The 12,571-nt window shown below is 45.4% G+C and overlaps 2 protein-coding genes across 4 annotated transcripts in view; both read left to right on the top strand.

Moving 5' to 3' along the window:
* The window catches only part of RASGRF2 (Ras protein specific guanine nucleotide releasing factor 2), a 250,817-nt gene extending 242,666 nt beyond the window's left edge, over nt 1–8,151 (top strand). For 2 of the 3 annotated variants that reach the window (XM_060201103.1, XM_060201104.1), the window contains exons 26-27: nt 194–262; nt 2,487–3,282. In XM_060201103.1, coding sequence (XP_060057086.1) covers nt 194–262; nt 2,487–2,579 — 162 coding nt within the window. In that variant the 3' untranslated portion in view covers nt 2,580–3,282. Of the gene's footprint in view, nt 1–193; nt 263–2,486; nt 3,283–4,912 lie in introns of those variants that run through there. The other variant, XR_009552454.1, reaches the window with a different exon arrangement.
* Nucleotides 8,152–11,565: 3,414 nt separating this feature from the next.
* CKMT2 (creatine kinase, mitochondrial 2) overlaps nt 11,566–12,571 on the top strand; it is a 30,941-nt gene continuing 29,935 nt past the window's right edge. Inside the window, exon 1 of the mRNA XM_060201110.1 lies at nt 11,566–11,637. The gene's annotated coding sequence lies outside the window, so the exon portion shown is untranslated. The remainder of the gene's footprint in view (nt 11,638–12,571) is intronic.

Here is a 12,571-nt window from a genome sequence, read left to right on the forward strand (position 1 = left end):
GCTTCGGAGAACAAGGAAGTTCCAAGCATAAATAAGGGTCAGGTTGGGCACCAGCAGGTTCTTTGGAAAAAGCAACTAGTAACCCTAGGGAGGACTAGGAAAGGCCATGCCACAATAAAAGACAACGCTTTCACAATAAAAGACAATGCTTTCACAATAAAAGACAATGCTTTTGTTGTTGTTTCTCTGTTAGATATCACATATCATCAGAGAGATACGCCAGTTCCAGCAGACTTCCTATCGAATCGACCATCAGCCGAAGGTAATATAGTGTGGTTGTAAAAAAAACTAATAAAGAAAAAAAATGTTGTAATTAATGAATTTGAGGCAGCTGTCGAGTTGATTAATAATGCCCAAAGCTGAATCATATAGAAGATCAATAAAACTGATGACTCTTGGACACCTCGGGTTAAAATTTTTAAAAAGAAGGCAAAAGGAACATCAATTTATTGCCAAGTTCTATTGATTTAATGGTCTAAACTTACCACAAGTCTATCTACACACCATTATTGCTGGTTCAAGGGATGAGCTTCTCTTGTTTTAATTTAATTTAATTTTTTTTAATTTTGGATAGAGACAAAGAGAAAGGGGGAGATAGGGAGGGAGAGAGACAGAGACACCTGCAGCCCTGCTTCACCATTTGTGAAGCTTTCCCCCTGCAGATGGAGACCAGGGGCTTGAACCTGGGTCCTTATGCACTGTGATGTGTGCACTTAGCCAGGTGCGCCACCACCTGGCCCAAAGCTATAAATCTCTTACCTTCCTGCATTTATTCTAGAATACAAAATCCAGTCTACAGATACAGCCACAGAAATATCTCTAAAACACAAAGTATGCATAAGCTATTTTACTGGTTTTCTATTACTCTTAAAATAAGTCAGTAATACTTTACTCTGTTCCTGAAATTATTCCAAGAAGTCTTTCACTGTGTGGCCCCTACCAGTCTCTCAAGATTCACTTAACATCATAGAACCTCCTTCTGTTCAGCCCAGCCACTAGTCTTACTGTCCAGCTCACTTTCCCATACTAGCCAGTTTTGCCTATTACGAGCATCTTATTCTGGTATCATGTAGCCCAGGTCCCAGGTTTAAATCAGCACCCCATGGAGTACCAAGGCTCGAGGCAAAACTCCAGCACTGTGGTGTTTCTCCCTGGGGGTGTATCTCTCTGGGGGTGTCTGTGTCTGAATGGAAATAACAGCTCGGGAGTAGTGAAACCATGCATGTGGGAGAAGCCAACTCTCTAAAATAGCCCCAAAAATTCAAAACTGTAAGCAGGTGATTCACAAAAGCAACACAAATGACCTATAAATATGTGAAAAATATTCAACATCCAGTTCACTCAAAAAAAAAAAAGAAAAAATTATAATAGGATATCATCTTCACCTATCAGATAAAGATCTAAATATTGATAATATACATTAATTATGGCACAGAACTATAGATACCAGAAGCTTGAGAGGTCATTTTACATCATCTTTTAAAACTAAAAGTGGGTTTTCCAGTAAACTGGAGTCAACTTATTGCTGCTAAGAGTGACATGCTACATGGTCAGCCACTGTGAGGAAACGATGACATCCAGAGGTTCCTCAAAACATGAAACACACACCTGCGTCATGACCTCATGATCCGTCCCTGCGCATATTTCACAGGTTTATTTTCATGGGAGAGAAAGAGACACCAGAGCGCTATTCAGCTCTGGTGTGTGTTGGTGCTGGGGACGTCTGGGGCCTCAGACATCCAAGTCTGGTATCCTCCCACTTCACTCTCTCCCTGCCCTCTCTTACATTTTCACCCATGGGGAGAAATTAAACAGGCCTATTGAAAGCCCGATATAAAATATTGACACAATTTCTTAATAATAGTAAAAAAAAAAAAAACAACAGTAGAAATTTCTGTAGTGTTCATTCACATATGTATGAATATGCGTGTACAGATATGCAATGTTTGGGAGCCGGGCAGTGGTACACCCAGTTAAGTGCACTTAGTATTAAGTAGAAGGAACCATTCAAGGATCCGGGTTCGAGTCCCTCTTCCCACCTGCAGGGGGGACTTTACATGGGGGAGGGGAATCCTCTCAATTTCTGCCTGTCTCTCTAAAAAAAAAAAGATAATTAAAAAAAAACCAGTAATGCCTATTCTTACAGAAAATACCTGGGGGAGTGAGAGAGGACTAGGGATATTTTTATTATTTATTTATTATTAGATAGGGACAGAAAGATACTGAGAGAAGAAGGGGAGGATAGGGAAAGGGTCAGAGAGACACCTGCAGCCCTGCTTCACCACTCATGAAGCTTTTCCCCTGCAGGTGGGACCAGGGGGCTTGAACCTGGGTCCTTGGCCACTGTAATGTGTGCGCTTTACCTGGTGTGCCATCACCTGGCCCTTATTTTATCTTATCTTGTTTTTTTTTTCTTTACAATGATAATATACTCATGATGTTTTTAAGTTGATGTCACATACTGACTTTCTGCCCCCTTTCCGCAGGTCACTCAGTACTTGCTTGACAAAGCCCTCATCATCGATGAAGATACTCTCTATGAACTGTCACTAAAAATTGAACCCCGGCTTCCTGCTTGAAGATCTGGCCTTGCCCTTGAGTCCATGGCATTCTCATGGAAAGCGGGAGGGACAGGACTGTGCATGCCATGCTCCCCACAGCGCAGCGAGGATGTGGGAGACAAAGCTAGTCCCCTCTGTTCACCAAAGAAGGTGTAACCAAACTGGACCTCTGTCTCCGGCTAGGAGAAGCCCAGTTGCTTGGGATCAAAGACAGATGCTTCAGATTGGGGTGGGAACATGAACAGATTGCTCTTTAGTAAAAAAAAAAAAAAAAAAAAAAGGCACATTTTGCATGAGGGAAGGTAAGATGTGAGACCCTAGTGGCCATTTTAATGAAGCAGGTAAGAAGGTACATTTCAAACTGTGCCCCGTGTCCTGTTAGAATTCGGGGGACTGAGGGTCCGCAGGAAAGGCCTGTGATACTTCCTAGGCACTTTACTGGCCTTGGTAAACCTACCAGCTTTCTCCTCAGATTGAAGGGCTCCTGTTGCATTTCCTTTGCTACAAGTTTCACAGGACACATGAGCAATTTCAGCTGAAGCATGTGCTTGGTTTTCTAACCACCTAGATGAGAGGAAGAACATGTTCTGCAATGGCCTCTTCAGTCTCTAGTCCAAAAGACAGGGAAGAAACGATGCAGGACAAGTGGACTTGTGGGTGACACTTCCTTGATCAAAGTGCGATTTGAATGTGACATTTTCTTAATTAAAAACTCAGAAGACTGTGGTCCAGAGGAACCCAGACTGTGGCTGCTAAGGAAGGTCAGGTGGAAGGCTTCTCTCTAAGGCTGGTGGGGCCCAAGGAACCAACAGCCTTGAAGAAGCGGGTGCAGGGTTTGCAAAAATAATAGTAATATGAATGACAACATTTAAAAGGTGCCCACGCACCTCACCGACAAAACTGTGGATTAAGACAAACTCACAGAGTGCAGTGGGGAAGAGTAGGTTCCAGAGCTGAATGGACACGTATATTTAGACACCAGATATGTACCCTGCTACGCTGGTTTCCTTTCCTTTCCTTTCCTCTCCTTTCCTCTCCTCTCCTCTCCTCTCCTCTCCTCTCCTCTCCTCTCCTCTCCTCTCCTCTCCTCTCCTCTCCTCTCCTCTCCTCTCCTCTCCCCTCCCCTCCCCTCCCCTCCCCTCCCCTCCCCTCCCCTCCCCTCTCCCCTCCCCTCCCCTCTCCCCTCCCCTCCCCTCCCCTCCCCTCCCCTCCCCTCCCCTCCCCTCCCCTCTCCTCTCCTCTCCTCTCCTCTCCTCTCCTCTCCTCTCCTCTCCTCTCCCCTTCCCTCACCTCCCCTCCCCTCACCTCCCCTCTCCCCTTCCCTCCCCTCCCCTCCCCTCCCCTCTCCTCTCCTCTCCTCTCCTCTCCCCTCCCCTCCCCTCCCCTCCCCTCCCCTCCCCTCTCCTCCCCTCCCCTCTCCTCTCCTCTCCTCTCCTCTCCTTTTCTCTCCTTTTCTTTTTTTCTCTCTCCACATACTAATGTGAGACTCTTCTGATTGACACAAACTGCGGCCAGGCTTACTATTAACATCGGTTATAGTTTTTTTAAAGTGTCTAGTGGGATTTTTCTTTTTTAAAACCCATGTTTCTGTATGTTGTTCATAGGCAGTTCTTCTCCAACCATCTTTGTGGGAAAAGGATTTTGAGAAATTTCTGAGAGATGTCAGTATGTGACAGATGAACCCAATCTCTTAATAGCTCTTATGTTAGAAACCAAACGTGGGCGTCTGTCCTGCTGCCTTGATTCGGGGGAAGTGGCCTTTACTTCCCGAGGATTTTCAGCTGTAGAAGAAATAGGGCTATCTCTGTTTACCTCCCTCTATTCTTCTCAGGGAGACCTCTGCTTCAAAGGAAAGAAGAGAATATATATATATATATATAGAGAGAGAGAGAGAGAGTCATTGCTATCTGAACCTATTGCACCTGGTGTTTTCAGATTTATGGACTACATCACCACCACCAATGAAAAGCTTGGTCTGTCTTGGCTGTTTTCCCTCTTTTTATTCCACTTTCATTATGTTGTTAGAGCTAACTGCTGACTAAAATAATTCCACTTGTTGACTCCTAAGCCCCAGTCAAAGCACTGCCATTGCTAGTGTACCATACAGACGAAGAATGTATTTTTTTTTCCCCTGCATGGTAAGGACCAGCTCTGTACATAACTATGAACTTCTGGTGAAATAGTAAGTAACTCAAATAAAAAATATTTATAATATCTGAGGACAGTTCCAAAAACACATTTCCAATAGCTCAAGTTAGCCAACAGTGTAGCATTGACCCCAGGGAGGGTTACTTAGGGATGTCTTCGTCTTCTTTAAAACTATATTGCTTGTTTCTTGTCTTCTTATATAGTTTCCAATAAGAGGTCAATGCATCTTGCAGCATGATAAGAAGCATGGGCTATCTGGATCCTGCCAATGCACAACTTGCAATTCACTTCTTAGTATGCAGAAACTGAGTTTGTGAACTAATATATCATTTGCACCAAACACTTCAAGGTCTGGCAGAAGGAAAGAGAAAGTTGAGGTTCACTTGCCTGTCCTAAATGCATAGTCCTCCTGCAAGGTCAGCGAAAGCCAAGGTGAACTTGAGAAAAGACCACACACAAAGTTGCAGGCAAAATAATGTGGCTCTACGATACATTAAATTCTTCTTTGCACTTTCTCTGGAAGTTTGGACCCTTATTCCTCTGACCCATACGACCCAGAGGTACTGCAACCTTTTGTATGTATTAAAGGAAACAATGAGATAAAGGATGTCTCCCCTTTTAGAAAGCAGTTTTTCTCCATTTATGATGACGCTTTCAGGTCTACTTCGTGCAGAACGTTGGAAGCGCCCCCCAGTGGCCATTTGTGGGCACTGTCGGTTGCTCCGTTGCTTTTTAATAATAATATTGTCGAGTTAGCCAGCTCTCCAACATCCTAGGAGTTTGGAGATTTGCAGGTCTTGTAAGAGAACTCCATCTGCAGGGGGAGTTTCTTTAGATGACTTGCACCACTTCTGGGCCAACTGCGATAGGAGTAAACATTTGAAAAAAAAAAAAAAAACCACAATCAGTCCTGTTGCACTTCTGGGCCGACTGGGATAGGAGTAAACATTTGAAAAAAAATAATAATCAGTCCTGTTGAAAATTTCCAAGAGCAGCTTGTCGTGTTGCTTTTGATTGTTGAAGTGCCCCTCGTCTCGCCTTGCAAACTTTGTGTGGCTCGTTTGTGTCCTCTCCTGGAAGCATCTACCTATATCCCATTATTTGAGACTCGGTTCTTATTATATTTATTATTGCCACCAGCATCGTCGCCGGGGCTCAGCACTACGAATCCATTGCTCCTGGCAGCCATTTTTTCCTTTTTTCCTCGCCCCCTTTCTGCTTTATTTGACAGGACAGAGAGAAATTGAGAGGGAAGGGGAGATAGTGAAGGACAGAGAAAGATGCCTGTAGACCTGCTTCACCGCTTGTGAAGCAGAACCCCTGCAGGTGGGGAGCGAGGGCTTGAACCTGGGTCCTTGTGCGTGGTGATAACTTGCACTTAACTTGTGCCACCACCAGGCTCCCCAAGATCCAGTTCTAAGAGGGAACTGGTTGGCCTCTGACAATCACCTCCAATTACCTAGCTTATTACCAAGTTAAACTGGAAAAAAAAATGAAATCCAAGTTTCGACTTCCAGCTGTATCCTCACATCTTGTGCCGTCAACGAAACTATCTTGGAGCTTTTAGGAGATGCTGTTGGTTATTAAGTAAGACAACCAGTTTTTCTTTTTTTAAATATTTTTTATTAATTTATTATTGGATAGAGACAGACAGAAATTGAGGGGGGGGAGATAGCGAAGGAGAGAGTCAGAGACAGAGAGACATCTGCAGCCCCGCTTCACCACTCCTGAAGCCTTTCCCCTGCAGATGGGTACCAGGGGCTTGAACCTGTGTCCTTGTGCACTGCAGTGTGTGGGGTGCGCCACCACCTGGCCCCAGACAAACAGTTTTTCTAGAGGAACAAATCTCTTCAGCTTTTAGTTGAAAGCTTCAGGTATGAAGTCAAAATTTTCCCATTTCTTTAGTGTTCCTTCAAAGGAAATTTAAAGAGGGGATTTTTAAACTTCTGCTGCAATATTTGCAAGTGGCTCTCATACAAAGTCCCTGTTTCTGTTTATTAAATGTCATTTGTCTTAAAATGTTATTTACACACAAATAAACAACCCCCAGCACCACAAGCCAGAGCTGAGAAGTGCTTTTGTCAAGAGGGGGAAAGGGAAAACAAAAACAAATGAACCTTATTGATACCAAAAACCTGGAAGAGAAAATCGATCCTGGTCCCTCTCCAACTGAGCATATGATGGGCCTGCATAGTATTTCATGAGAAATGTTTGCCTGGCTAGCAATGACAGGGTTGCTTTTAAATTCTTAACTAAGAAGAGCAAGACAATAAAGGGATGATTCCCAGTAAACCAAAATTTTATTTTAAAAATGAAGGAATTTAACTTTTATCTCAGTTTTATTGATTTGCCCTGAAAAATATTTTTCTTTGCTTTAAAAATGTAAGATATTCTTTTTAAAGAAAAAAACTCCAGCCTGGGAAGTGAATTTTTACTGCTTTTGAAATTGGGTAAAAAGAGATAGCATATTACTTATGGCTAGAGAACTCAACCAGTATCCGGAGACCGAAGAAGGTTAAATGAAGAAGGGTTTTCACTTCTGTCAGACAACAGGTTGGAAGCTTAAATAATGACTTAATTATAGCCGCCCTATGTGAAGCCAGGTTATAAGACTTGAGTCAATGAAGCCTAATTAAAGTGTCATTTCTCTGTGCTTATTAGTGACTTAGAATTAAGGCAACGCAGAGCTAAAGCAGAAGACAGTCATCTTGGTGTAGGTGTAAATACATGAATGATTTTGAAAATCACTCATTTGGGCTGGCGCACGGCTCAGCATTAGCAACAGGGATGATTAGATTTGACCTCCCTGCTCAAGAAATATAATGGCTTCTCTTTAGTGATGTGGAACCCCTGTCTTTTATACAACCCGTTTCATTTCTCCAAAGCCTGCAGCTGTAAAGAAGCACTGGGTTCAGCCCTACATCTCCAAGCTGGGAGACAAGAAGCAAGCGCTAAACCTTCTCTGCGCCTCAGTTTCCTCATGAGAAGTGGTTGCCTGGCTAGTAATGACGGGGTTGCTTTTAAAGTCTTAACTAAAGAGAGCAAGACAATAAAGGGATGATTCCCGATAAACCAAAATTTTATTTTAAAAATGAAGGAATTTAACTTTTATCTCGGATTTATTGAATTGCCCTGAAAAATATTTTAAATGTTTTCAAATGGAGCTAGTAGTAGATTCTTGTGCTGACAGGGCTGTTATCAAAATGAGTTAAACTAGAAAGTGTTGTTCAGAGGGAGGCAGCATGAGTACTGTACTCATATTCCTTGGTTACTGTGTGTGTGATGTTAACTTTGAGAAGCAGGTTTATTTTTTCCTGTCTTTCGTTATGTTTGCATTATCTGTTGATGTTTGTGATTCTGACAGAGGGGTCTGTGCTGTGGTCTTGCTGGGTGAGGCATGGGTTACACTATATACACATTAAAATTTGCCTTCCTCACATAACTAACTCATTTGTTCATTCCTTCTTCTGTGTTGGCTTTTACTCTCTCTGTTATGCCGTACCAGGGAATGAACCGAAGGCTTTCAACATGTGCTGTTACCACTGAATAACTTCCCCAGCCCAATTTTTCTGTCTTTTATAATTTTTGGACAGAAAGAGGGAGAGGCAGAGAGAGGGAGAGAGAAGGGAGACACCATAGCATTATTCCACCCTCCACGAAGTGGCCCGCCCCATCCCTGGTGCCATCTGCAGTGTTGTCAGGCTGTACTGAGACTAGAAGCCGGGACATCATGCACAGCAAGGCCTCTTTGCTCACATTGTCTTTTCCATAGGAAAAGGTCTCTTCAGATATTCTTTTACTTCTAAAATTCAGGGTAGGAGAGTTTAGAAGTAGCAAAATTGTAAGCCCTAAAATATCAGATAATTTTTATTAATTTATTTATCAATTAAAAAATATTGACAAGACCATAGGATAAGAGGGGCACAACTCCACACAATTCCCACCACCAGAACTCCGTATCCCATCCCCTCCCCTGACAGCTTTCCTATTCTTTATCCCTCTGGGAACATGGGCCCCTGGAGTGCAAGGTGGAAGGTCTGGCTTCTGTAATTGCTACTCTGCTGAACATGGGCATTGGTTGGCAGATGGATCTGTACTCCCAGCCTGTCCCTATCTGGGAACTCAAGAAAGAATTATCTAATTCCACTCTCCAGAGCTTAAGAGTCTTGTGACCTCACCAAGCTTGTATTTGGTTACAGCTACACAGAGGAGACTCCCAGGGACCCAGAGGCTCAGGGGCCTGGACCTGAGTCTGTTATCAGAAGGGATGAAAGGGAAACTCTTCACTCCTTATGGGTTCCTGCAGTCAGTCTACATGGTCCTGATTTATAGTTGTTTTAACAAAATGGCATAGAGAAACTTGGAAAACATCGAGTATATCATAAGCAGAAAGTTAAATTTAACTTTGTAAAACTGTGGGGCTGGGCGGTGGTGCACCTGGTTAAATGCACACATGACAGTGCACAAGGACCCAGGTTCAAGTCCCTGGTCCCCACCTGCAGGTGGGAAAGTGGTGAAGCAGGGCTGCAGGTGTCTCTCTGTCTCTCTCCCTCTCCACTCCGCTTCCCTTCTCAGTTTCTTTTTCTCTCTAGCCAATAATAAATAAATAAATAAATAAAAATAGCTTTCAGAACTTTGCAAAAATGTTAATTTCATCTAAGTTAGGTCATAATGATAACATATTATTAAATGAGGTTTGACCAATAAACAGCAAAGTCCTTGAATCTCAGTTGTACACTTTGATGAGTTTTTACATACATTTGCACCCACCCTTCCCAGCAACTTCCAATCAAGAAACTTTCCAGTCCGATGGACCACTCACCCACTCACCCACTCACCCACTCTCCCACTCACCCACTCACCCACTCTCCCACTCACCCACTCACCCACTCTCCCACTCACCCACTCTCCCACTCACCCACTCACCCACTCTCCCACTCACCCACTCTCCCACTCACCCACTCACCCACTCTCCCACTCACCCACTCACCCACTCACCCACTCTCCCACTCACCCACTCACCCACTCTCCCACTCACCCACTCACCCACTCTCCCACTCACCCACTCTCCCACTCACCCACTCACCCACTCTCCCACTCACCCACTCACCCACTCTCCCACTCACCCACTCTCCCACTCACCCACTCACCCACTCTCCCACTCACCCACTCTCCCACTCACCCACTCACCCACTCTCCCACTCACCCACTCACCCACTCACCCACTCACCCACTCACCCACTCACCCACTCTCCCAGCAGATAAGTCCATACAAAAGGAAACCTTTTATTTTGACTTTGGATCCTATTTAGAAGACATGGAGACTCTGAAAGAAAGCTATCCGGTCTAGATGAGAGGCTTTGCAGCCTTTCTCCATTACCCTCTGTGGTAACGGTGAGGCCGGGAGAAGGAAGGAGTCAGGGGTGGTGTGCAGTGATCTCAGGAGCCTGGTACGTGATGGTCACCAGCAGCCTTGGCAGTGCAAATGGCAGGGCTGCTGTCCAAAGATCCTGGAGGGTCGTTGCTATTTACAGCCAACCTCTAGTTTGCGGTGGAGGCTCCAAGGAGGGCTATTTTTAAGCAGGAATACGGCCTGTCAGGTCTTCTGTGTGGTGTAACAGGTAACAGTTTGGGTAGTAAGTGAGATTACCTGAGTATTTCAGAGGTTTCATCTGGAAACGTGATTGCTGCTGTGCTTCTTATTTGTAATTTTTTAAAATTATCTTTATTTATTCATTGGGTACACACAGCCAGAAATCGAGAGGGAAGGAAGAAATAGAGAGGGAAAGAAACAGACAAAAATCAATCTAACCGGTGCAGCATTTCCCCCCGGCCTGTCCTTCCATCCTGCAGGCTGGGCAGCTGTCAGTCCGCTGGCTGCAGGGAGGCGCGGGAACTTGCAAGGTTCTGAAAGAGGCAGCTTCCCACCCGGCCCAGGCCTGGGGGTGGGGGGAGGCGTTTCCCAGCAAGTGCTAGAAAGAATCAAAGACTCCAGGGGGAGGTGGAAGTGGAGGGGCAGGGACAGGGGCGGAGGGTAGCGCCCGGTTAAGCGCATATATTATCATGAGCAGGGACCCAGGTTCAAGCCCCCTCTCCCCACCTGCAGGGGTTTCTCTCCGGGGTTTTGCGCAGTGATGGAGGTCTGTGGGTGTCTCTCTTTCTCTCCCTCTCTCTCTGTCTCTCTTCTCCTCTCAATTTCTCTCTGTCCAACAAGTATAATAGAAAAGAGGAAAAAAAGGGGGCGGGTGGTGGCGCACCTGGTTGAGTACACATGTTACAATGCCCAAGGACCTGGGTTCGAAACCCCCCCCCCCCGTTCCCATCTGCAGGGGGGAAAGCTTTGCGAATGGTGAAGCAGGGCTGCAGGTGTCTCTCTCTCTCTCTCCCTCTCTATCATTCCCTTCCCTCTGGATTCCTGGCTGTCTCTATCCAATAACTAAATAAAGAAAATAGAATTAAAAAAGAAAAGAAAAAAAGGAGGGGAATGGAATAAAATGACTTCTAGAAGCGGTGGATTCATAGTGCACTGAGCCCCAGCGATAACTCTGGTGGCAATAAAAATTTTAAAAAGTATTAATAATGAAAACAAATCAGTAAAAGTCAGGGACCAGCTTCAAGGAACGGACTGTAGGAACCTTTGAATGCAGAGGACGGGATTGGTCGAGAGGGATCCTCACATAGCCACGCCCATATTCCAGACCCCGCCCACCAGCCGCGTAGCCACGCCCCCGCCCAGCCCCCACCCAGCCTGGCCTTTTCACGCCGGTCCTAGCCACGCCCACATCCTAGGCCCCCGCCCACCAACCACACGGCCACGCCCCCGCCCCGCCCCCACCCAGCCTGGCCTTTTCACGCCGGTCCCTGCCTGCTCCCTTGGCACTTCTTGGCGGTGTGCTTGCAGCAGGACGCTGAAAACTCCGGCTCCAAGGTCAGTGACACCGTGCATCTCTCTTTTTCCAAAGCCGGGGACATTGCTAGAGGCAGGGTGACGTGTCTTGCGAGGCCAGGACGAGGGAGTTGTGGGTGTGGAACAGATCTTAGTTGTCCTCTGTGAGAAATTGCCTGGAGCTCTAACGGGTTTGTGAGGTGCTTGCCCTTGGCTGCAGCCTCTCCCTTGTCCCTGCACCCAGACGCAGGCGACCCCTGCGGGAGACAGTCCGGCAACAATGGCCAGAATTATTCTCCAAACTGATGGAAGCAGCTGCCTTCCATAGCAAACCAGGAATTTTTCTTTATGGAAGACATTTTTTAAAAAAAATCTAAATGCCACTGAAGTTGGAGACTTCAGCCTTCAACTTTCCCCCCTCATGCAAGTTGCAGAAACGAAATCCATTGGATTTCTGGAAATGTTTTCCCTCTGTGGCGTGAAGGAGAGAATTGGGGTGAACTAACTGAAAAAGGAATCTCTCTCAAAAAAGGGTTGTTGATTGGTGGGTCCAGTAGCTGGGCCCAATTGATACAAGCTAGTGGACTGCTAATGGCTCATTTTTGACATCACTAATATCCTAAGTCAAATAATTGCTCTCACCAGAGATTAAAAAAAAAAAAAAAAGACATCTGTTGAATTAACCTAAATGAGTTTTTATCTGAGGCAACGAAAGACCTTTTCTTGGCTCCCTTGGCTGGTTGGCTGCCCGGGATTACTGCCAGCTATGGCCTTGGCCCTTGAGCAGGTAGGGGACATCTCTAGAATGTTCTAGTGGGTGTGGTGTGTGACAGTTGCTGAAACAAGCGGAAATCCTTTAGTCCTCCACACTGCTGCCTTCTTTCACAAGCTGTCCTGTTGACACACACACACACACACACACACACACACACACACACACGGTCAGCCAGAGTCACGTGAGGTGGCTGTTCATGGC

The sequence above is a fragment of the Erinaceus europaeus genome, chromosome 11 (genome assembly GCF_950295315.1).
Source record: "Erinaceus europaeus chromosome 11, mEriEur2.1, whole genome shotgun sequence".
Lineage (NCBI taxonomy): Eukaryota > Metazoa > Chordata > Mammalia > Eulipotyphla > Erinaceidae > Erinaceus > Erinaceus europaeus.